The sequence below is a fragment of the Paralichthys olivaceus genome, chromosome 6 (assembly GCF_024713975.1).
Source record: "Paralichthys olivaceus isolate ysfri-2021 chromosome 6, ASM2471397v2, whole genome shotgun sequence".
Classification (NCBI taxonomy): domain Eukaryota; kingdom Metazoa; phylum Chordata; class Actinopteri; order Pleuronectiformes; family Paralichthyidae; genus Paralichthys; species Paralichthys olivaceus.
Window position 1 is genome coordinate 6214665 of NC_091098.1, and position 26862 is coordinate 6241526.

The 26862-nt window shown below is 40.0% G+C and overlaps 1 protein-coding gene across 1 annotated transcript in view; it reads right to left on the reverse strand.

Annotated features, from left to right (window-relative positions):
- Positions 1 to 1797: 1797 nt before the first annotated feature.
- Positions 1798 to 26862, reverse strand: part of LOC109630544 (LHFPL tetraspan subfamily member 4 protein-like) — a 28686-nt gene continuing 3621 nt past the window's right edge. The window contains exons 2-4 of the mRNA XM_020088807.2: positions 10355 to 10591; positions 8064 to 8080; positions 1798 to 6911 (exon numbers count right to left, since the gene is read on the reverse strand). Of these exons, the coding sequence (XP_019944366.1) occupies positions 6858 to 6911; positions 8064 to 8080; positions 10355 to 10591 (308 nt within the window). The 3' untranslated portion in view covers positions 1798 to 6857. The remainder of the gene's footprint in view (positions 6912 to 8063; positions 8081 to 10354; positions 10592 to 26862) is intronic.

Here is a 26862-nt window from a genome sequence, read left to right on the forward strand (position 1 = left end):
CCACTTGGTAGCATCGCATTTCCAGCAGACAATATTTTTGGAATCTCCTGTTTCACCTCACATGGTTTAATGGTCGTACAGACCATCTCCTTAGACAGCTTTCTTCCTCTTTGCAGTTCTTTAAGAAAAATTGCTCTTTAACATCTATCAGCTCCAATTTTATTTATAAACAAGGGGACCAGAAACTGTAAAAAACTTAACACAGTAGCATAGAAAATCTATATCCACTGTGGTTTCGGCCCCACGCCCCCTAGTGTTTCGGCGGTGTAATTGCAGAGTGACGCACACACACCTACACACAACTATGAATATAAGACAATGAAGACAATGAAAGCAATTGCACAACAAGAAAGAAAAAGAAGTGGTTCTTGCAGTACAATAGTTAGTGTATGTATATATTAGAGTGTAGCTTTGAGTGTAGCTTATGATCAATTCACAGCATAGTAGCCTCAAACGTAGTTTGCTTTCTTTCTGGAAACCAGACGAAAACAAAATGCTCATGTCTTCCAAGCCACTTGTGTCCACATGCTAACGCCTCTGTTTATTGAAGTTTGGGTGCACAGAATGACATGTATGATCAGTAGCAAGCGTTGACTGACATCAGTCCAGTGCTGGTCCAGAGGAGCTGGTGCAACGGACAGTGGGAGCTGTCAGGGCAAACAATTGGACCAAACAGTGTGAGGAATTAAATCATCAGCTTTGGCTTCACATCTCAGAAGATTTTCTCGTATAGGGTGAGGTGAAATTTAACATCAACATCATCAAGTCATAGTTTACGTCCAGCTTGACATATATCTGTGAAGATCCAACATCAAGCTCGTATCTTAAGGAGTTGTACAGGAGTTGTATAAGTGTACATAGGAAACTGGACTTGCTTGTGTTTCTTGCTTGTATTGAAGATAATCATTAAAAACACAGTAGTAGCATTATGTAGTTCATAGAGTGGGCCTTGGTGGGCTACCAGCCCGTTTGATGTGATGAAACAATACTCTATCATTTGGAATCGTCTACAGTCGGGCTTTGATTGTTGCCGGTTTTGTTCAACTTCAGATTCAGCTCCAAACCTAAATGGCAGTGAGACATTTGAGGTTTCTAAAAGTAGCACGTTGTACTGTAGTGGAGCCAGCTTCATGGTGTCTCATCCTACTTCACAAATGGACACAACACAGAGCTCAGTGAATCACAATGCTGGGTGACCAGTGTGGTAGTGTAACTAAAGGCAGACCACACAGAAGATGAAGCCACTGATGAATTACAGGCACTTACTGTGACAGGCTGTGGATTCCAAGTCTCAGGCGGTCTCAGCCTATGCCACCCTCTTAGTGTGCGTCTGTGTGCAGTTGCCCCGTCTGATATTTCTGGTTGTGTGACTCACCCTTATTGCTACCAACTAAGGATAATGCTAATTTCATAAATAGTCCAGTTTCAACCACAACAAAGCAATATGTAAGATGCATGTAATCTACACAGTTAAAGAGGGTGCACCATATTGATCCAATTCACTTTTTGTCGAATTCTGCTAAAATCTCTTTACAGTCTGCTGGATGTACATTCTGTGTGTGCACTTAAACCACATCCAGTATTTGCTGACTCTGTTCGCTGATCGTGTAGTTTGAGTAAATACAGAGGATGTTTTTTGTCTACAGATGATGCTAGTGTCTGTAGTGGCTGATTCCACCTTGATGATGCATTGCATGAAGAGGGTGGAGCTTCTGAGGCAGCAGTGAAGGGAGGGGTGTCAGTCCGTCCCCAGAATCAGTTACTCCACCTCCAACTAATTCATTCATTCAGTCAGAATCTGATTTTTGAATGTAAAATATCTTTATTCGACCTTCTCAAAATGTGTTTCAATAACAGAAATTGTCATCATGGTGAGTTGGAATACTATTCACAAATAGGAATTAATTAGACATTATCATTTTTCAAATCAAAATCAGCATGTCATCATAATCCATGAAAAGCAGCCTCTTTCAGACTCCGTCCACGTGTGTACGATTCAAGCAACTTTATAAAGAGACTCGTACAGTTTGGGGTGTTGAGGTTTCAACAAGCAATCATCCGTTAGTGAATCTGAGATGTAAAGTTTGATGTGACGGAGCGACAATCATCATACCAAAATACAAAGAAAGAAATCCATAACAGAAACTGAAGATTCTGTAGTTAACACATAAAACAAAGATCTCATCAGAAGTACTTGACAAATATCAGTATATCATTCTTTTGTTATACAAAACAAAAACTGATTATTTCTCTTTTTTTCATGATAGATGATGGTATTTTGGCAACATCTGCATTTCAGGAGTAAACAGAAAGTCAGCTATTATCATAACATAAGTCACTGGACATTACTCATTCTTGCCCCCTCCCCGTCCCACCCCAACATTATGTCTTTATACATGATATTGCATGATAAAAACTGTGATGAAATCATTGACATATATCAATGACATTTACATCGTCAACAAACACCTTGTTTGCTGCTAAAGACGGAAATGACTTCTCATTGACTCTTGTGTCCTTGTGTTAGCTTTTCATTCTTTATCACATCTTCACACACTTCTGTAATTCAAGACTGAGGTGAATTCAGATTTGGAGTCCAATCACAAACTAAAAGATAAAAACAAATCAACTGTCGTCTTTTATTAATATCAAAACTGTTTCCCCGAATCAAGTTGAACATTTGGGGACAACTGTCATTTATTTTCTTAGGTTCAGTTGTTGGAGTTGAAACTGAATTGACCTCAAATCTGCAGTAAAATCCTTCTGGCTTCAGAGCTCGGTCAGGGTGTGTAGTCTTTAGTAGAGAAAAACTACTATGTCACTACTTGTTTTGCTGGTTCTGCACCACATCTGAATTAAATCAAAAGTTCTTAGAGGCACCTGGAGTGGTACAAATATGTGCTCATCAGGGTTAAGGTATCGTCAGTTCCTTGTTAAGGTATATTTCAGTTCATCGTCAAGTCCTCAGGAACAGAGTACCCGGAGAGGAAACCAGACCAATGATCACACAGGTAATGATGCTTGGAAGCCTGACATGACCACTTAGCCCTCTGGGCTTTTTTCCATTGTAATTTTTCTTTTTCAAAGATTTGTTGTAAAATACAATGTGTCCTGGGCCCTGGGAAAGCAATCCTACAGGAGGAGATGTCTAAATCAGAATATATGCCATATGAGACAGTACCGCCTGCTGTATGCAAACTTTTGATATAAAAAAATCACCATGCTGATGTCTCAGCAAGTGCACTGATTTTCTCAAATGAGCATGTACATATCAAAAGCAAAAACAAATTTCTTATGATACCAAATGGATGTAAATACTGTCGTTCACTCTTTTTTCTCAAATGCTCGCAGAGATACTTCAAGGCTGAATTGAAAGAAACGTTTGTTGAATGAAGGCCCAGCGTTCCTACCCTAAGACGGTTGATAGATATAGGCCAAGGTCTGTGCAGAGCCGGCATGGACAGCATCATTAGATTCAGCATAAGGGCTGTTTTCATATTGTCTTAAAGGCCCAGCTTGGAAAATCAGTGGCAGAGGTGCTATTTCATCCAATGCCCAAACCTGCCTAACAAGGTATGCTGTGGAGTGATGTGTCATTTCAGCCATGAGCACATCACAACAGCATCGTCCAACTTGTGTATGTGCTGATCATTTCCACAATGAGCCTTTAATACAGTACTTTGTACACAGCTTCCTGAGAGTTAGCTAGCTACCGTTCTAAAAAACATACTGCACATCTAGCTATCTGCTCATTATACTGTATATAGTGTAGGGATGCACCATAAAACCACTTCATCCAATATACAGTTTATTTATCCATGTGTGACATGTAAAGTCACATTCTTGATTTTGTTTTAATATCATTTTTTGATGTAGCTGCTGTATAGATTGTAAAGGTAAACTGTTTGCCTGATATTTAGGGTTATCACTTTGACTTGTCCACAATGCATGTGTTAATAGTGCATCCCTACCAGAGTGTAAATGCATTACAGTCCAACATAATGCAGTATAATCAGTGACTCACTGGACTGTATTTTCCTTGTGATGTTGCCTGGTAAATAAGCTGCTTTCTTACAGAACGCAGATCACCTTGTGTGGTCAAACCGCTCAGTGAAACGGTTTCAATGACTCCTCAGGGTTTACAGTGTGATCAGGCCTTTTCCCTCCCAAATGACCAAAGCATGCCAATTCCTCAAATGAAACCATTAGCCGTGTGCTTTTATTACACAGCTAATTTCATTCCCGCGATGACTCGGCCCAGGTTTGGTGCTTTAGGAGGCTCAGTTACAGTGTGTCAGCCTGAAGAGCTGCACTGGGAGGGACAAGAGCCCCACGGAGCTCTTGATTAGAGCAGCGTGCTATGTCGCACTGTTCAACCGAAACTCGTCGCATGGTCTAATCGTACCTGGAGCAATGTCACTGATATTGTGACAATCAGAGCCATTGATGCAGACATGGTTATAGAGACAGAAGTTAGTACTGTGCTAATGGGTACAGTGGTGAGTCACAAACTCGAGTAAAACATGCCCTTGCAGGTTTTTTTCATATTAAGTGAGCAGGTTGCAACTTTTTGTTCATGTGACTGAAAAATGGGAGCCAGTTTAAAGTATCTCCCTGGTTGTCATACAAATTCTCAAAGCACAACGGTACAATAAGAGCGCTACAGAAATAATACTGGCTACCACGACCAGGATAGTAGCTGCAGGAAAGGACACAGAGATCATGTCATCTGTATTTCTTCTGGGAATTTGGAATAAATCGCTGCGACAATCGTGAGTGTTTTATAGACGGATCCCAGGATTGTTCAACTCATTGGGCCCTAATGCAAGAATAATCAGCACAGATTGGCTTATATTTCAAATTGCTTGAGCCCCTGTCCACATTAATGCAGGTATTTTTGCAAAACAAAATCCTTCTCTGTGTTAAGGCCTCTTGAGATTTCAAATGCCTTTCTAGCAGACTTTCAAAATCTGGTTCTTTATATCGGTGTGTACATGTAAAATCAAGCTTTTGGGAAACAATGATGTCACAGTTTGCTTTTCCACTATTGCTTTGTGTCATGAGCATGAACCATAACCAAAAACAATAATGGTGGTCATGTATCTATATGTCTAGTTAGCACTGCTAAGTGTAATTACTAATTTGTAGCTAAAATTTGCATCACATTACCAATGTTCAGAAACGTCTGCCTCACCCAATATTTCTCTGTCAACAGGCTTTGTCTCTGGTATTTGATGGATAGTTGACGCAGACCGTTGTTGTGTTCTTGTCTCGACGAGATGTTTTTTATTCTAAACAGAGGAAAAATGTCTGCATAAGTGTAGACAAGGCCTTAATAGCTTAATCAAAAATTCAAAGGTGGTCAATTTTAATCCATTTCAGAATATAAAGATGGTTTCAAAATCAATCAACATAAAATTGCACAACTTGAATAACTTTTAGCTTTTTTTTATTTTAGCTTCTTTTGAATTAATGATTCTGATTCATCTTTGAACGAAAACTTGAACAGTCCAGTAGTTGCTCACTCTCTCTGATTTGATTCTTTTTAAGAATTATTGTCTTTATTTTTTAGGGTATATTTGCTGTGATATCTGTCCCACTTATGATTCCTCTGACTATTGCAAGCAGCGAAGAGGCATATTAGTGACATCACCTTAAGTGCAGCACTTGGGGCTTCCCTCTGAGAGGAGGCCAACGCCTGTACAGCCATATTCACACGGTCTTAAGACATTTGTAGAGTAAACTGATCACTGTATGCTGGAGCCATAAACTGGAGTAAACTGCACACTGGTGAAGGAAGGGTATAACAAAAGTAGTAAGCTCAGACTTGTAAGTCTTAACTTGGACAGCTGCAATTTAGATTTTTACTATATACTGCAGGGGGTGGTTGTTTTGAGGCCATGCTGATGCAGAGGAAGCATCTGTGTCAAACAATTGTGATCAAACACACAATCACTTTGATCCACGGTGCTCTGCTTTTCTCTGGAATATCCAGCACAGATATTCCCCCTTTGTCCAATCCCACCAGATCTGTAGTGGAGTCATAATATAAACACAAAGGATCAGCACATACTCCGATGCTCTTCCAGCACGAGGAACACTGAAACCAAGAGTAGAAATACTATACTCGAATGCATTGGAGTCAGATGAGGTTTTGTTGTCGGCTGTTTCTGTCAGCAGTAATGTTATTTACATTGTTCAGTATGTACAGTAGAGAATCTCCCAGAGATGTTAGGTTCTGTAAAGCTGCAGAGGGGTTACTCCTTTTAAATTCCTCGCCTTTGAAAGTCCCTAGATGAAGAGCCATACAAGTCCCGTTTGAAATGTTCCCAATGGCTAATAATGGACTTGCTGCAGTATTGCGAGTCTCGACTCTTGTCACCATACGAGAAGAATCAATGATCTGCTTTCTGAAGCTATGGAACACAACAACACACAAACTCAAAGTCAATAAATAGCAAAATTTGAAATAAATTGTTAAAATCATAGCCGGACATTATGGTTCTTCATCTCAAGGATTGAACTTCTCACACAAATCAAGACTTTAATAGATTAAATCTTTTTTTTTTTTTTCCATCATAAAGGTTTTAGTTGAGAAAGTCGAGTGTTAAATGCACTGTACAACCTTGTACAACTTTTTTTTCAAAATATAGTTTATCCCAGTGTGTTCTGTTGTTTGTCTTTTTTTTTTTAATCTTGCAGAATCCTGTACACTTGGTGTCTGCATTGAGATTGGGTGATATCCTGATCATTGGAGAGAATAGAAGAAGAGAGTAGAAAGAGAGGAGAGAGGAAAGAAAGAGATGGATGAGAAGAGATGAGGAGAAGAAAAGTCGGCCAGTGCTGCGTCATCACTCTCAGTGAAGACGCTGCACTCCGTACCGTGGCTCTCTTCTGTCCCGAACCTCAATCTGAAAAAAGAGAAAAATAACAGACATCATCGTGATGTCATCAGGATTTTCTTTTTTCAACAAAAATACTACACGACAAACGGGGAGAGTGAAGTTTTAAAAAATGAACAGACTGGGAAATGTAACTGGGAATGTATGATGAAGAGATACTGTGCATGTATAGAACTGCATCATAGGATAAAGCAGTGTAGGACCGCAGCACCTTGGGGTGTCTTACAGATGGACCATGGTTGTCATAGGCTTTAAAACTTTTGCATTTAATGTGTACTACATTATAACTCAACTATTAGTGTATATCGCATATTCAAATGTTTGAACAAGGAAGAAATAAGCACTGTGAAAATCACCCTCTTAAAATGCTATTAAATATGCAGGAGTGGGACTAGCCAGGACTGATGACGACAAGCAAAGCAAGAGATGGAAAGACTTGTGCCTCAAAATAGAGCTCAAAGAAATGATCGTACATCTGGCCTGTGACTTTTCCGCTCAATGAATTAAAATGTTTAATAAGGTGTAAGCATTTTTCAGTCCCTTGAGGTAAAATGTGTCTGAGAGACACCAGGAGAAAAAGCACTCCTGTTTGACTCAGAATAGAAACTGAAAACTTCAAGTGACAAGAGGAACATGATAATCTGAGCAGATGCATGATGTCGTCTGTGGTTTGACATGATTGTGGCGGCAATTGACAAGTCAGAAGATCTTTAAAATAAAGATTATCAGATTACTTCCTCCACCAAGGATATTATGTTTTCATCAGTGTTCGTTTTCTCTTTTAGCAGGATTACCCAAGAACCATTGGACAAATTACCACTAAACTTGGTGGAAGGATGCAGTATACATATTGTTTTTCACTTTTTTTGACATAATATTTATGAGTGTGTGTAATTTGGTGCAGATCCAAATAGAAAAACTGGATGTAGTGAACTCTGAGCCTCGACGGATGTATGAGCTCTACAATGTGCCATTTTACTTAAGTTTCACATTTGTGTCAGAATCTCCAGATAACACAAAACATAATAAAAACTGTCAGATTATAAATTTTAAATTACTTGGCCTTTCAACAACTGTATAGTGCTCGGAAGCTAACGTGGCGTGTTATGTATTCCTCCACTACAATGCACATACACAAGCATAAAGCAAAAGTCAACTTACCCTTGACACAGCAAAATCTGCAAGGACAGGAAAGAACAAAAGTGTTGGCCTTTACATTGTGAGCCAAGACCATAAAAATTGCACATTTGTGCAAAACATGAAAATGCATATGTAAGCAAGAGTTAAGCATTTTAGTTACTTCTACTGATGAAAAAAAAAAAGTAAAAATTATTTGCAACCTATGTCCAGCTTATGTCCTCAGGTCTAACACTGGTGCTCTCATAGGAGCTTACATTTTAACTCTCACTTACTGCAACTGCTGTCCAGGACTGTCCATAGGTTACCACTTTTATTCAGTCAATACAAAGAGCTAAACAGACATTTATATGTATAAGAGGAAACCGAGTGGGGAAAAAAAGGAGCTTTGCACAGCTGATGAAGCATCAGATGTGTAAAAATCATTGAGACAGCCAGTGAGGTTAATCAGATAAGAAACTGAGAGACACGCCCACTCTCTGGAATATCTCCAGTTACCATGGAAACAATCACAGAGATAGACTGTCGGAAGACTGAGACATCTCATGTCACTATTTTCTCTCTTTATCTCTTGGCCTCCTCCTCTCACTCCTCTTTATCTGTCTGTATATCTCTCACACTCTCTACTCCAACTTATGTCATACGTCTCCATCTTTTTTCTGCCTCTTTCGTCCGAGCTGTTTTATTTCTGTGCTGTTGTACGTTGGGTTCATGGCGTCGTATCAAACACATATTCTTTATACGAGGAGAGTTTTTATTGTTTTGCATTGTGTCTTTTACTGCGGCTCCTCCATCGTCTTTGTCTGCCATTCCTCTCCTCCTCTTCCTCTCTTTGCACGCAGCTGAAACAATGCAATCTAACAGACCTGATGCAACATCATGCAAACTGTCAGAAACCCTCTGGAGGACAATCTCCCACTCTTCAATACAGCGCTGAAAGCAATTTGGCTGGAGTTGCTGAGGTCAGGATGGAGCATAGTCATTTTTCATCTGGAATAATCGTGTTCTTGTTAATGGCCTCATCAACGACGGGATGAAGAAATGGCTAACCAAGCTCTTTCTTTTCTTTAAATTTCATATATACAGGTTTATGATCATTTCAATTTACAAGTCATCATATTTTGTTTAACGAGATTTGGTCTATCCTTTATATTTGATCCTATATCATTTAAAACAACACCAGTGAGCGATATTGCAGCTTTATTTTTTTTAATTTTCTGACCAAATAACTGTTTTCTAAGGTTTTGCTTCAGATATATCTGACCAGATAGTGTGTTGTTGACAACTTCAAATTTCAAAGCAGTAGTAGAAGAACAACTTCCTGCTCTGTTCTACCTGATATCATGTTATTATTGTCTTTTTAAATAGCTTATATGAAGCCATGAGCTGAATGTCAGTGGTTGCGGAAGTTCTTCAAGCTGTGCAACCGATGCCTTGAAGGGCCATTGTAAGTGGTTGACCATCTGTCAGTGACACACTTCTTGTGGGAGATCTTACCAAAGTTACATAAGCCCCATTTCCAGTAATGAAAAAACCCACAAACAACTTCTAACATTTGGCTTTTGTCTGCGTTTGGAATGGATACCATCGGAAAATGTTCCTTCTTTTATTGGCTCCAGCTCTGATCGGCAGTGATGGAAACCAAGGTGAACATGCTAATTTGGCAAGACAGCAAGGATAAGGAACACCACAGTTTATGGTAATTTTGTGAAGTCAATCATGACCCAACCAGGGAATAAAAACAGAAAGATATACTGCTCTAGTGGCAATGGGAAAGGAGTCAATTCCCTTTTAATAGGGGGTTTACCCACACTTAAAAATACTTTGAATATCTGCTTATTTTGTATCTTAGAATATAGGACAAGATGGTGGATATCCCATATTCTAAAATACCAAAATTAGAAGTGAACCATCAAAATGACTTTGAAGTTGCTATTTTTAGAGAAATTAGTTGCACAATATTATTTTTAAATACATTTAAAAAGTAACCTCCACGTCAATGAAACTGCTCATTTGAACAACAGTGTCTAAATGTAACTATGCCAGTATTACTAGGCAGGGCAGGTCTGTCATCTGTAGTCACCGCCACTGCTGCCTCCCTTGTTTTTGCATGTGAACACAGCAGCGAGGAGGGGGAGGGCGGCTGCACGCTCTCATGAACATGCAGGGCTCTGTGCTGCAGCCATCAGTTTATGATGGTTCAACTTCAACCCAATCTGCTGAGCATTATATTAGTTAAGAGTAAAATTAATTCATCAGGATATAATATTTAAGCCATTACTTGATTGTAAGCATTTCATTGTCCCTTTACTTACCTTTGTTATCTGTCTGCAGATCATCGAGATAGAAGTCTGTCTGCCTGTTGCCCAGGACGAAGGCCAGGAAGGAGAGGATGAGGGCGTCCAGGATGCCCATGATGGCCAGCATATAGGCCCAGCGTACAGAACAATCCCCCAGGGAATATTTCCCTGTCTGCTCCCCGCACATATCCCGGATCACCTCGGCATCCCAGCCGTCAGGGAAGATCATGCAACCCAGCACCAGGCACACTCCTGCAGGAGGACAAAGAGTAGTGGAGCAGCAGGATTAAGGTGTGAAGTTGGATCAGGGAGAGGGGTAAGTGTGGTATAAATACAGAGATTAGAGGGGAATGAAGAGAGAGTACAAGGGCGATAGGGGAGCAAGGAATGAGGAGTAAGTGGGCACAAGTGACAGATTCCTCAGATCAGAAATAAGGGTTGAGAAATATTGTTGCTTAAGGCTATATCCAAACTATCCGTAGCGTATTAGTAATCAACAAATACTCAATCAGCTTTCACTCGAATGACTCTGCAGTGGACTTGAGTTTTTATTGGCTCTGGTTCCGATTGGCTCTAATTGGAAACATGACATTCAGGTGAATGTGTTCATTTCTACCTGAACTTCCGATGTGTACGTATTGATTTTTACATCTTGGGACAGCGATTTTGTTTCTTCTTCTTATCATACAAAATGCAAACTTCGCATGAAAGCAAAGTGAGAGAGCTTCTCAGTGACATCAAACATGACTTACCAGGGGAGACATAAAAGAAATGCAAAGAGTTAGCCGCCTTTTCGCAGGTTTACCTGTGTATACGTGTTCATTTTGGGGTAAAAGAGTTGTTGTCTGTCAATCCATTTCTTTGGCCGCGGGAGGGACAGACTATCTGTGAAAATGAGTTTGTGTATTGTTCAAAGAAACTTCACGCTGATGTGGTGGATTTACTATCCAGGGCATTGTAGCCACATTTTCTTGAACATGAGGGTTAGGGGAGTGTGTGGGAGAGGCAGCACAAGCTGTTTGTGTTGAAAATGAGATGCTACATCTCAAGGGGCTACTTTCCTATTTGCATTCCTGTTTTTTTTTTTTTTTTTTTTAAAAAGCCTGCTGAAAAAGTAAATGACTTTACAGGCAGACCTAACTTCTCTCATGCTGCTGTGGCTCTTGGACTGGCTGTGGTCAGGGAGTGGGGGGGAGCGGCTGCAGGAAAGAACCATCAATATGTTGTGAATCTGAGAACATGTCACTGATCCTTCAAGGGGTTTGTCACCTCCTTTGTTTCTGTTCGAAAGGATTGAACTTTAACTGTTTTCCCACTGAGAGAGTTACATTAGTTTGCTTGAGCCTGTGTTTGAATAAAGGTTCCTCAGTCATCACATACAATACATAATTAAAAAAATGAGAAGAACAATATTTAGATTCTAAATGATGAGATGAAAGAAGCTTGATGTTAATAATAAAAGCTAATTATGAAGCTACTTAGAGTAGCTCACTTTAGTTTGACTTTTTCACCTTTTGTACTTTTGAAAATAGTTATCACAATGACGTCACTGATATGCATTTAACATGTGACATAATTTAGCAACATCTCGCACCTTTAGCAGCATTCCACTGCAGCTGCTGGAGTTTCCTGAAACTTATTGGAAGGACGCGGTGTGTGTCAGGGAAGAATCCATTAGATTTTGGTGCGCATCTGGATTAGAGGTCCAGGTTTTTTTTATTTTTTACTTTCTATAAATTGCAGTATTTGGTGTTTGCTGCTGCTCGCTGTTCTAAAACTCTCACTTGGCGTGTTCAATAGATATTGGGAAGTTAATGACACTGAAAGATTTGAGTCTACAGAAAGGGAGGTGATGTCAGCAGCACACCAGAGAATTGATCGATCCCATTGAATAGTTACTGAGGGCAAACAAAAGAAATTCAGAAATAGTTTCTGGGAATCCAGCTTTGAGTTTCAGTCATGGTTGCTTTCTATGTGCAGCGTAGTGCCTGCGCTCAAAACTCACATTTATGTGGTTCTACAAACTCTCACTCAGCCCCTCTCTGTGATTAATGATCATTGTGGTTATAGTCTAAACTGCTGAGTTTGGACACCTGCATGTGTGGAGGGTTTAATAATGAAAAAGAAAGATTGAATAACGTGCGCACACTGCATACATTAGTCATCTAGAGACAACTTAGAGGGTGGGAGGAATTTAAAACATACAGATCACACATGAACCTGCTTGCAGTACAAAACCCTGTGGGGAAATCCATACATGGAATTTTGACACTCCAACAAAAGTGGTAATCCATACTTTATACCTTTGCTCATTTATCAAAGTGAGCATCACTGGGGATCTGATTGTGCCATAGTCTGAGCTCACCAGCACTGTTTAAATAGCAGTCAGTCTGTGCCTGAGGGGCTGGAAGTAAAGCAGTGGGCTCCACTGGGAGACGGGGAACATACATGGCAGGAATCACACTGAATCTTTATTCCAGACCAGACATATCTTTTTCCACAGGCAACATCACTTGTGATACGGTTGAAAAGTCAGATAGATTTGGTCAGTGATTATAAATTCATCAGTGCAATAAATGTTCAGATAGATTCAATGTCTAGCGCTCAACTGGTCTGCGATTGTGAATATTTTAACTGCCATGTGTGTAATGGAAAGATGTTGGGCAGTTTTCAAAAACAGTAGCTGCAGTGTGGAGCGAGGGTGCACAGAGGGATAATACTATCCGTGATTTCTGCTGGTCAACAAAGGGTTTAGACAGAATACTGGCAGATACATCAGTCCTGAGTCATCTATCTATTTTTAAAAATGTGCAGTAGCTAATGCATTGATTAAAGTCCAACTGAGATGACAAAGGATCTTTGGAGATGCATCAGAAATGCTCAGGAGACACAACATGAACAGACTCATGCAGAGTAATGACCTCACCTGAGGACAAATAACATTTTGTCCAACATTTGCACACATGTTTAGTAAGTGTGCTAATTAGCCAAATAACCCGTAGCCTGCTTATTCATGTGAGCGCCATGTTACTGTCACCACACCACAGACGTAACTAGCTCAGTACGTCTGAAACCCGTTTTACCCCTCCTCCCATCTTACTACCCCTTAGCCCTCCCCCTCCGTTTTGGTAGGGGCAAGTGTGAGGGCTATACAGCGCTGGAAACTGAGGTTTTTCAGACCCACACCTCGAACTGAGGTCTGTGAAAATTTCCCAGAATGCCTTGCAAATCACTGGCAAGATAGCTGCAAAAGTGACTCGAGAGACCCACAAATGTTCTCCATTAATAAGGATTTGAAAATTACGATAATAATTGTATCTCTTTTTCACAACAACCTTTAAAAAATTGCTACCGTTACACCTGCCGATGTCTCTCTAATTACCATGCTAATGTTACATCGTTATTGCTGATTTATACACGCAGCCCCCCTCTTTAAAGATGCACGATGCACTTGATTTAACCAGCGTATAGCAGCGAGGTCACTGAACTTAACTGCTCCTCGTTGCCTACAGACCACTGCTCGTAGACTGAAGCAATGTGTTTTCGATTTTCATGTGAAAAAATATCGTTGTTCCGTTGTTTAATTATGTCTGAAGAACTCAATCACTCACACTGTTTACCCCTGAGACTCCTAAAGTGTTTTGTGGACTCAAACACTTCACCCAACCCTCCAGTGGCATAGTGGTGAATAGATAATGAGTGATTTTTAAGTGAACTTTAATGTACTTCATTCTCTTTGCAATCGTGTATGTCCAGGTGCAGATTTTTCCAGTAAGTTTGGTTTTAATAAGTCATTTGATGATAAAAATAGACTGAGGCATCATGATTGACAATTGGTAATAACTCGAGATCTGGAGCGTATGGTTGGGATCAAGGTGTACGACAAAGACGAGAATCAAAGAGGGGATATTGGAGCTATACTACCCATCATGCATTGGGTGACTGAACACAGCTCTCTTTCTCTTTTATTTTCTAAAAAGATATAACAGGATATTACAAAGCAGAATTTTGAGCTGTAGCAAAAGATAAACATGCAGTTTAATTTTAGCTTGTCTTTAAAGCGTGAATGGATTTCGACAAAGTGCCGAACTGCAAGAGAGTGTTGTGCTCGTGGGGTATGAAGGTGATGCATCTGAGTTTATTTAAGTGAAGTCCATTAGTCATATGGTTGAACCTTGTCACATCAGCGATTCCCTTTGAGGACCCAGTGTTTCATCTATATGAGCTATCCATCACGAGAAAATGGTGGGTGGTGAACTCATGGCAACAGATGAGGGAGGTTACGAGATTAGTCACCACCTCCCTGTGTAAAGCAGGAAACCATGCAAATATGAGGAATCTTGTTTCAAGCTGAGATGTGCACCATTTGAAAATGTGACCGCTCATCTGACAAAATAATTGCAGGTATAATGAGAGAATGTAATGAGAAGGAATATAATGACGATAATACTGTAAGTAATGAGAGAATAAAGGAGTGATGGAGGTAATCATCATGGGAAATCATCATGTTATTAGCTTCTTTTATGACCCTTACGCAAGATATTAACATAGAAGGGAGGTGATAAAATCATTAACTGTGTAATGAGTGTCATGTAACATGTTTTATGGATTTTGGATGAATGTTTCCCCATCTGCCATGAAAGTCATCCAGAGTTATTGAGGGTGGGCCTTTTGAAAATGTGAAAACAGAGCCAAGAAACCTGACAGGAAAGACCAGGCAGCGCTTTAATCAATCATTTTCATTAACAGGACAGTATATGTGGTAGGGCTAACACCAGATTTGTGGATTTTACTAAAACACCTTATGTGTTTACGCTGTGAACATTTAAAGTCATATTTTCGGTATTGAACAATTTTTTGGTTTGAATCAAATTTTAGAATTATTTTACAACACAAGAAAAACTATGGATAGTTACAATGCTGGTCATTTCCATTGGTTTGGTCGTCAAGTGCGTAATCTCAGCAATGACTTTAATTACTTTAAAAGTTATCATGACTGAGAGGACTAATAGGAGGACCTCTGAAACTACAACTGATATAACCTAGTTTTCCTTCAAGGTGAACATGGTGTTATTGTGTCATTATCATGCATTATCAGACCATGTACTATTTATTCCAACCATATAACCAAAAATTGCAAGATTAATTTAAAGTTTAAATACGTTTTGCTCCTGAGTGAATTTTTATTTCTTTAGCACATTTCTGAGATGTTTGGTATTCTATAGTTTTATGAAATGTGAGAATATTTTATCTCATGAGTCCTGAGCTCTGTAAAAAGGGACCTTCATAGACAGTAAAAATCATCATTTGAATGCACTGCAGTACGAAATAAGCGAATGCATTAAGTGATGTTCAGTTCAGTACCAAATGAGGCCTCACACGATGTCTGTGAGGTTGATAGCTCAGCAGCAAACTATTTAGGAATTAAATTACATGTTGTGTTCTGTTGCATTCACAATGTGGAAATCTATTAACGCGGAAATAATCCTGGCTGAGCTGACAAAAAATACTGATTCAGTATAGTACACTTAGTTTAAAGGTTGTGTTGAAGATAAACTCATACACGTGCTGAATGTCTCCACTTCTACTGTGAGCCTGATGATAACTCATAATGCCCTTCTCTGTGTAGATCCCAAAAATCCATCCATCTCAACTATTAATAAAATTGGAGAGATTCAACAATACATAAATTCTAAATAGGATATTTAGGATGGACGAGCTCTCCTCTATCTACCCTTCTACTTCATCTTACACTTGAGTGTTTAAGTGTTCGCCAGTGGACTAAAGCATCCCCCACCTCCCCGCAACCCAAGAGAAGCCCTTTGAAGTTGTTGGGGTTTTTCCTCTTGCTTCCTGTTCCTACGCTGTATTCTGAACTAGGAAGCAGGGAACTTCAAAGTGGTGAGCAGAGGGCTCGAATGGAGAGGGAGGACAGTGGGGAGCGAAGAGGGACGAAGGGGGCTGAGGATTGAAAGGGAGAAGCGAGTGGTATGATGAGGGAGACAGAGAGCAGGGTGGCAACTGCTGCTCCACTCCATCTTGCCATTTTTACCTCATCTCACTTCATCACTTCTTGTCATTACCTTTCATTGAAATGTTCACAGCTCTTCAGCTGTTACAAAAAAGGCATCAAAGCGCACCATGCTAATGAAAACACTAGGTGATACTTCGCCAAGACACATTTGTGATCCAACGATTTATTTATATCTCCCTCAAGATATTTATACACTTATTGCATAACAATTCTGTCAGAATTTCTTATCTACATGGGCACAGAGATCCTTTTCTTCATTTCAGACAAACAGCCCAAACTGATTATATAAGAGCTCTGGAAATACCATCGATGAGCTATATATAGAGGCAAGTGTGTGAAGTATTTTTGATGGAGCAGCTCCAGGCTTCAGAGTATTCCTCCTAAAAAGCTTAATTCTGTGTGCACGAACATGACGCCATCCAGCAGTTTCACGTGCGCTGACTGGGTTACTTCATGATGGTTTACTGTCGATGCTCAAAAGCTCATGCAAAATAAATACAAGGAAACAAAAAAGGCAATCTTACCTACTCCGATCAGGATAAACTGGTATTCAAATAATCGTCCCTACGATGCTGCCGCAAAGTCAAAAGACAAGACATGTCCAGCCACGAGTTCCCACAAACGTTTTAATGTCCTCTCTGTTAAGGTTTTGGGAACAGTTCCTCCTTCAGGGTTAGGTTTATGCCTAACAAGAAGGGCCTGTGCCTGAAACCTGGAACTGGGGTAACTAAAAAGTATGTTTCTGTCAAGCACCTAACACTTCAAACACTTCTCCTCAAATGTGGATGTCCATTCTCCTGTGTACTTGCTGCTGCAAAGCCAACCACAGATACATCAGTTCATGCCAGGTTGAAACATGAATGTTGTACCTACAGTATTTTAAACCAAAATTAGAAGCTATAGGTTAATGCTGGTAAACCCACTAAAAAAGTGGACTTTCCAATTGACGTCACGAACAGAAACTGAGAAGCTGTCTCATGTCGCTGTAATACAAATCTCTGTTGCACATTGTATCCAACATGTATCAAGGTCAATGTGCGTCATACGTTGTGCAGCAAACTGAAAATGGTGTTTAATAATTCAACAGTCAATTTGTACAGTTATTTATTGAAACACGAGTTAAACAGCAGTGCTTTACACTCAGTGTGTTATCCTGATGCCTTCTGTCTGTGGTTGTGGTATAACCTCCTGTGGAGACTCACAGAGTCTTCTATGGTTATAGAAACTACCTCAACCCCTTTGAACGTCAAACATTTTAAATTGCAGGATGGTGTGAAAGTTGAGAAACTAACAATAAGGGTGTGTTTCTAATCAAGCAGATAGTCCAAACCAAACCAAACCAACTTGCCTGTGTGTGGAAGCGAGTGGCTGCGGTTTGAAGTCTGACACAGAGCAGCGGAGTGGAAAGGTGTGAACATGACTGCATTAAGAAATCACTGTGCGCTGCCTATAATGTAATAAAGCTGTCTGAGGTCTGCCCTTCCCTTCACTCCTGTGTCTAGACCTTGGCCCGCTGTCCTCCATCTATCTAATGGACGGCCACCTCGCTGATGTACAGGGCTTTTATAGGAGGTGGGATCAAGTTGTGCGTGTGCGTTCGTGAGTGTGTGTATTGCTGAGGGGGCACTTTACAAGATGTTGCTGCTGTCAGAGTTCACTGGCCCACTTGGCACGGAGCTTTCCCTCTCCTCTTCCCTCGTTCATTCTGCCTTTACTCTCTTTCACTCCAACAACCAACTGTACATTTTCTGTTTTTAATTATATAATGTATTAATTATATTTTAGGAATTGAAGCTAAGCATCATACTTCAGGTAAATCTTGCTTTTATTCATAAATTTAGACATTTGACAAAATAGCTGACCATGCCTAAAATGTTAAATATTATGGCTTTGCCAAAATTATTCCCCCCCCTTTATTTTCTCTTCCTTTATTGTTTCCTCGCGCACCCCTGTGTCCTTCACTGGCTGAGCAGGAAATTGCTGTCGCAGGTCCTAAACCTGGAGAGAGGACTGGCAGGTCTACAGAGGCCTGCACATAATGTGTCATTGCACAGACCTCGTTTTTTATACTGAGCGATGTGAGGCAGTTTTGTGACATACAGAGAAATCAGCGAGCGGTCTCATGTGGCAATCCTTCTAATGTATAATCAGAGGACGAGCACCGTGCTGGAACAGGCATCAGATACTGAATCCACACTTTACTAAACATACTGGATAATGTTGTTTTCCACCTTTTTTTTATCATTGACTATGTTTACATGAACACCAATAGTCTGATATGTGAACAGCATTTTCTGATTAACTTAAATAAGATCGCACTCTGAATAAATGATGATTGAATGAATACATGTGAAGTATTACGATCTTTATCACATTATGTAGACATGCAGACATTCATTGTACTGTCCTGTTGGAGTTGAACTGATTTCTGCATTTGAATGCAACAATTATCACCCGCTAGACAATGCATGGTCTGGGTTAAAAAAAGACTCAAAGAAGTTGCAAAATTGGAAAGACAACACCCAGCAGGGTGTGTGGAAGCATTGTGCATTGAACTAGTTCAGATTGGGGTTTAGGAGAAAAACATTGAAACGTAATGTTGTAATGGACGTAATGACAAGAGTAATAATCAGATGCTTTGTAACATGTAACTGGGACTATGAATGGAATACTCCATTAGCAACACACGTAAACAGCATTATTCAAATCTTATTCTGAATAAGTTCAATGGTCTGAATATTCGTAAACATAGTCAGTGTCAAGAATATATTGTGCACAGCCTCTTTGTGGTTTGATAACAGATTGTTTCTTTGTATGTTGGTTTTTTTTCTAAGGAGAAGATGGTGAATCACAATTTGATAATAATCCAGTTTAATGATTGAACATACTGTTTGTGTATAAAATTCAAATTTTAGCTTTAAGTTTTAGGTTCTGAGGATCTGCCCCCATAGCATTTTTAATCACAAGACAGAAGACATTGTGATTGTTTGCCACATTTTCCTCGATGCTTTGCACAACCTGCTTACCATTTTTACGTAAAACACAAAGTTTGGATCCTGCCATAGATGTATAGTTGAAGTTATCTAAACTTTTTTCCAATTTACCCTTAACTGGACCATAACATTTCAATCATTATGTAGTTGCCATTTTCAGATTGTTTAAAAAGTAAAAATTGGCATTCGATCAAGCAGGATCCAATATTGATGTTTTTGGCTGTTCTGCCATTAAGTCATAGTAATGGAGAGGCATAGTGTTTCTGATATGCAGGTATTACCTCTTAATGTAACGTACTCCACAACCCCATGACCTCATTGATGGACATATAATGCAGTATTGACTGCATTAAAGGTCCAGTGTGTGGGATTTCGGAGGATCTATTTACAGAAATGTACTGTAATATTCATCATTTTAATTATTGTATAATCTGAAACTAAGACTTGGTTTCCATTACTGTAGAAATGGCCCTTTATTTCTAAACCCACATTCGAGTATGTCGTGTTGTATCACCATGTTTCTACAGTAGTTCAGGATGGACAAACCAAACACTGGCTCTAGAGAGAGGCTTTCGTGTTTTTATGAGACTTGAAGCCCAGCAAAAGCTTTCCTGTACTTACTTCCTGCCTCCTGCATGCTGCACCACCCCTCACCCGAAAGCTTCACATATTTCTGGGTTGTGAACACGACTGAACGGAAAATCTCCTGCTGCTTTGTTCTTTTGTGAAATTCCAAAGAAAGCCCAGACCCGACTGTATGGACACTTACCAGTTTCTGTCTGAATACTGCTATAGTGTGTTTTAGTAAAGGACACAAACCTTTATTATATGTACTGAAAAAAATGACTGTTATTAGAATTAAAGGACATAGACACAAAGCTGGAGTCAGTGTGAAATCTTCCTCTCTGCCTGGTTGTGGTATCCTTTGGTATAAAGCAGATCATCCAACACTTGCTGTGTGCAGATTACCAGTGTGGTCTTACAGGACTTCAAGATGTTGACGTTTAGATTAAAAGAGTTTTCCTTTTATTGCAATTCAAGACCATCTGTATGCGACAACACGCAATCTAATGCTTCGTTCAAACTACTATGTTTTTGTTTGCAATTGCGTCAACTCTGCTACTCTTCCCCTAGAAAAACTATCCACAATTTGGCACATTAATCCGATATTTAGCAACCCACAATGCACAAATAAAGACTTTAAAATAAGACGCAGAAGGATCTTTAAAAGCGTCATCCTGCACCACATCGACAATAATCAATATGGGAGAGACTGTATTGTTTGCAAGGAAAAGGAGGACCTCTTCCTCCTCAGTCCTGTCTGCATAGTCTTCATAGAGCAAGTCAGGAGACTCTTGGGAGCTAGCTGTGGACTCACACACGAGAACGCCACGACTAGCAATAGACTTTGTATTTTCGATTTACAAACAAAACACCAGGAAACCTCATAAACATAATACATTCGCCAGACACACAATCTAGATCGCAAGGAAACTGTACGAGGACAAGAACAGAGACAAGAACACTAAAACTTAATCTAAGAATAATGCACTTTTATCACAAAAAACTGTTCAACATCATCCATGAATGGAACAAGCCTTATTGAAACCACAGAAAAAGGAGAACTGACCTTATATTTCTAAATGTATTTACCTTTTGTGTGCAAATGAATGTTTCATTTTTGGGGAGTTCTTCTGTTATGTCTTGCTGCTTGAAATGGAGGTGTGCAGTCTATGTAAATCATATTACACATTGGTGAGACGCATGGATGATGTATAGTAGAGAAATATTTGCTTCAGGGGCTTTGTCTTTCTTTCTGCTGCTTTCTCTCTCTCTCTCTCTCTCACACACACACACCCACACACACATAGTGACAATGTTGAGGGTCAAAGGAATCCATTATTCAGCTGTCAGGATATTTTTAGAAACACCCTGGTGACTTTGGAATTATTTATTAAGCGCCTAATAATTAAAACATGTTCGTTTGGTTGGGGAAAGCCGGGCAGAAATCTCAGAGAGAGAAAAGGAGGGAGATAGAGAGAGAGAAACAGGGATATCCCCAAGGGAAACTCTCTCTCTCTCTCTCTCTCTCTCTCTCTCTTTCTCTGTACTTCTATATTTAAATTGACCACTTCAACGTCTATTTAGCTTCTGCTGGAAACATGCACGTGGGCGCGTTTGTCTACATACAGTATGTACACTGGCACCTCCATTCAAACAGGCTTCACACATGCACAAACACATGCGCATGATCTTTACAAATTCACTAGTGAAGCAAAGGAAAAACAACACACACACACACACACACACACACAGGCTCCAAAGAAGGGAGAAAACACTCTCATTAATAATGCAGCTCTCACACCATCATATACGCATTTACCCGCTGTCTTACACGCTCACGTGAACAGATGCGTGTGGCCCCGCAGACACACACACACATTTGCACACTCACACATGAAAGCAGGAGTACATCATCAGCATGACACACAAACTCATTCATTTACTTTAGCTCACTCCCATTCTATCTCTCCCTCCCTCCCTCACACACACAATGCTACACACATTTGTAGGCTATGTACAAAACGGACAACAGGGAAAACAACACTTTCCATGTGTGCATTGAAACAAAAGAGTAAGACGGCTACAAAAGACGGATCAAAACATGGGCTGGCAACATTGGTCGTTTAATGCAACAAAGGTATAACCAGCAAACCCTACTGCAGTGTCCCTCAGTGAAACTATACTTGACAGCTTATTTTCAACGCGGATACCGAGTGGCAATACACTGATTCCTTTGTGAAGCGAGGTAAAAAATCTGAGTGTGGAGGTTGGAGTGGGGGATGGGAAGGTAGCAGGTTGCATGGAAGAGACAAATCGACCGTCAGTGTTTTGTCAAAGACCTGCAATTACTATTTGTGGTTCATTAATCAAACAAGATTCACCACCTCAATATATCTCAAACCTTGTTGCTATAGTTGCCTTTCACAAATTGTGTAGAAAGTGAGAATGATTAAAATACTGACTATTCAATATGAAAACTAAAATCTGTCAGTCTGATGTAAAGCCAAGAAAGAATGACTGTCTGATCTAACTGGTGCATTTTTAGGACATAACTCACTGGTTGAAATCAATCAATCCAAACACTTTGTTATCAGCAGATTAAATTATATCTTGTACACATTTTGTGTACACACAGACTATTGCAGGCACTTAAAAACACAATACTTAACCTTCTTAGGCTGCATCCACACTAATGTTTTTTGCTTGAAGAATTCGTTTTTAAACTAAAGCGATCTCTGTACAAATAAGCAATTTCACTTTATACAATTATCCATGTTCATTAGACAGTAGTAACCGAGGCTAATACAGGTTGTTTTCTTCCAGAAGGGGGTCATGTGATAGGAGCCTGACGAATCAATGAAGATTACTTAGCGACCGACCACAGACATATGACATAAATCATTTTTTTATCTTATAATCATCAGAACACACACACTGGACGATTTGGTCAGAACCTAAGACCACACACTTGCTGGTTGTAGAAAACAACAGTGGTGATCAAAATCTCACAGAAACTTAGGTGCATTACCACCACCTTCTGAACAGGAGTGTGGAGCAATCCAATCCTAGCTGACTTGATTTTAGCGGTTGACAGCGTTTCTGTGGAAACAGCAAGCTCCACCAATCACAGCTGTTGCTATAAAACCTGAGAATGGTTGGGAGTGCGGTGCTTCTTGACATTGTGAAAAGAATACATTTTCAAAAGCACATTATTACATTCCAGAAAATTAATGGGATTTTCACTTTTACAACCACGACGTTGAGCTCTGTTCCCTTCTACTGTTATTAAAAGAGCCTTACCCTTCTAACCAATCAGACAAAGACAAAGTAAACGGGTGTGAGTTCATAACTGTCAATCAGAGATTGCACTTCTGAGACTCTTTGGCTGCTGGAAGACGTTTTTATGACAGAGTCATGGGTGAGATTCCTGCATTACAGTTTCCTACCACTCTCTATTCTGATCTTCTGACTTAAACGCTCTCTCAAATTTTTTTCTTTCTCGCTTTTACGCACACATACTCTCAGATTAAAACCGAACAGTCACTGACAGGTTCTTTCTCCCGGGGCAGCTCTTCCCCTGTGCCACGACCCGTGTCCTGCTTAGTTCTGTTTAATAATGCAACAGACAGGGTCAGTCGTGAAGGAGGGATGGAGGCATGAGCCGATAGAGAGGAGGAAGAGAGGGAGTCATCAAGATTAAACGGCTGGTGTGCTACTGAGCTTTCCTGCGGTAGCTCATCTCTGCGGGAGAGCTGGAAGAAAACAAAAAGAACAGGAAGGAGATAGAAGATGATTGGTCGAGAAAGTTAGGAGAAGAGAAAAGGGAGAGGCATAAGTGACCTCTCAGTCTCTGTTGGAAGGTAGAAAAATCCTGAAGTCCCTCAGAGCACTAAACTATTATTGGCTCATAAAACCTCAATCAGCACCATTTGTGCTGACCTTTGTGCTTTGGGAACTTGCAAACCCCCCCCCCCCCCCTTTCTTCTGTGCTGCTTAGTCTCGATTCTTAGTATAAAGTGACCCCATTATTCACTTTCTCACTGATGTTGGACATATCTGGGGGACAAAGGAAGAAAGCCACCTATCTGCATGCGGCTGCAGTAATGGTCCTATCCTGATTAGTAGATGCTTTTTTACAGTTTGGGCCTCAACCTGCTGACTGAACTGTTATCAAAATAATTAGTTACTCATTTACTCAAGTTGATAAACTGTTGCTGCTTTGTCCCTGTTGAGTGGCTCATGGGGCCTGTATCACAAAGCAAGTTCAACTTCGTCCAACCGGAGATCCTGAACAGCTGGAACCGACTATCATCAGCAAAATGTGAGGAAGGCTATATAATAAAAAAAAACAAGTAATCAATTCAGAAGTGATGTTAAAAAGGAAATATACACAGATTAAAATACAGGCTACTGTGATAAATAATTAGGACTAATAATGGATTGGTATCAGTCTTAATTGAATATTTGAATTGTATGTGCTTTATTTTACTTTATCTGTCTCTCTATTGTTGCACTTGTTTTTACTCTACGTGCAAATACTGTAAACAAATTAGTGGACTTTTAATTTCCACTGTTCAAAACTGTAAAGGTTGTAAACGTTGCTATATCTGCATGGTCCTGATACAATGTTCCATTTGAATCCCCGAAAATGTTTCATATGATTAAAATGAATGCCATTGATTTTTTATTTCTACAGTATAGTATTTTTTTTAAAGGTTGTTTATAGGAAATGAACTCCCCTCCTCTTACAAGTATTTGGGAGAACCTGCAGTGGCCTGCAGGTAACATAATAGGCCCTTTCTGGAGCCAATGTTTGGATTGTCTGTTCTGTTGAAACATGGTGAGGCAACATGGCGAACTCTTTACAAGACGAATTTCTCACAGCTTAGATACACAGGGCTAATTTTTAAGGTAACTAAACCCAATAATTCTAAGTTTCAGGTGATTAAGCACTAACACATATATATAATATTTTCCATTAGTTTCCCCTCAATCCAACACACTGCTCCATTAGATAAAAAACAGTGGAAGCATCTTTCAACCTGCCTGACCTACCATGGTGATCCCACCCAATTAAAATCCAGCCAGCTTTGTGATACTGAAAGATCTGAGTAAAGCCAAAAGATAGCACGATCTCCAAGCACTGTAATCCTCCATCACCATGCAGGCCCCTGCTTTAGAGCTGCAAGGTTTTACAATCAATTCCTCTTGGATTTCAAACAGAGCAGTGCAGGAGCTGTGCAGCGTGCAACCCTGGAGACATTTCTGCCGGGGGTTTGGTTTCTTTTGCTGAACATTTCTTGGCTTGTGGTTTCCTGCCTGTTGTCCTACAGCTTTTCCAGTAGCTTTGCAATCATAGGTAAATCTGTATCCATGTAAAACTATAGGTTTTGACTTGTTGGTATATAGAGCCATGGTTTATTGCCAGGAGTTATGAGTCGCAACTTACGGTCAGTTAATTCAACCTTTACTATACCAATGAGCAACGCTGATTTACAGCAGTAATTACTTTACGGTACAACCATTGCAATGTCTCCCCATTTAGAAGAACCACTCACCCACATTGACATGAAGCTACGCCTGGAAAATGTCTATCCTGTGTGGACGTTCGGGTTTCACTATAGATAGGGGATGCATATTTCTGTTTGACCTTCTTCTTCCTGTAGCACACCAGCCAAAATTCATGATCAGGTATCAAACTGCTCCCTAATTGACAATTTTGGTACATTTGGCCCAAATCTGGGCCTCAACCAGTTCAACTTGGCCCTCACTGTATTTACTGTAGTAGACTGTCGCTGTGCTGTGCCAGGAGACCTGCTGCTACACCCAGCAGGGCAGAGGGGATGATTAAACCATCGTCTTCAAGGTGGCAAACACCATTAGGTTGTGTGCCAATCCTATTAGACAAGTTACCCCAGTCACACATCACACATTGGAAAGACAGTAAATAGTTTTACATGCCCTGTACCCGCAAATTAGAGAGAGTATTTTTTGTTTTGTTTAGAAGTAAAAATGAGTGTTTTGATTTTTAGAACAGCACTGAGCGTAGGTGGACAAAATATCCAACTCTCCCAGATGAGCTGTTCCTTTTCTGCAACATTGAGAATGAGATAAACTTTTTTGTATTTTAAATTGTTCCCATAGGTGATGTTTTTCAACAATGCACAGACATGTAGGTGGACACTCTGGCGATAAGACAGAAATCTTTCTCAACAGAAACCGACTGAAACATGTTCAAAATCAATGAAATTGAAGTGTCATCTCCTGCTCATGATGTAATGAATGTAAATAGAATATGTGATAACATTTCTGTCACACAGGCTTTCGCTTTCCTGACACAAGGATATCGACCTCTGACCTTTTCAGCCTGATGGTGACAGGTGGTTGAAATGTGGGCGTAATGAGAGCTGAGAGGGGCGTGATGTGAGTCAACAGCATCACAGTCAGTGATCTTATGGATCAATGCAACATCATCACCTAAACTTCGTCCTTCACATCATCATGTATATTTATATCCTCACATTTATCAGTGAAAAAGACAATGCTGCACTTGTGAGGTTTAAGACAGTGGTTTACTTTGTGGGGAAGAAACTTACATACTTCTACATTTTTATTTGAAAACAGTGTTTTCAAACTGTAAAGATTTCTGTCCCCACAAGAAATTTTGGCTTCGTATTATTTTCAATCCTTGTCCATACTAACCTGCCTGAAAAGGTACATCTTGCAAGTATTAAACATGAACAAAGATAGTGAGATTTGAGGAGATCGACATTTGGCCAATGCTAAGATCATGATGATGATTTGCACATCGTATATCAGACTCCTGAATCAGATATGTCCTTCTCTCGTTCTGTCAATGATGATGTGCCCACTGACCCTATCGATGACTCACTACTGCCCCAACCTTCATGTGGGTATTGCATCTTGCACAC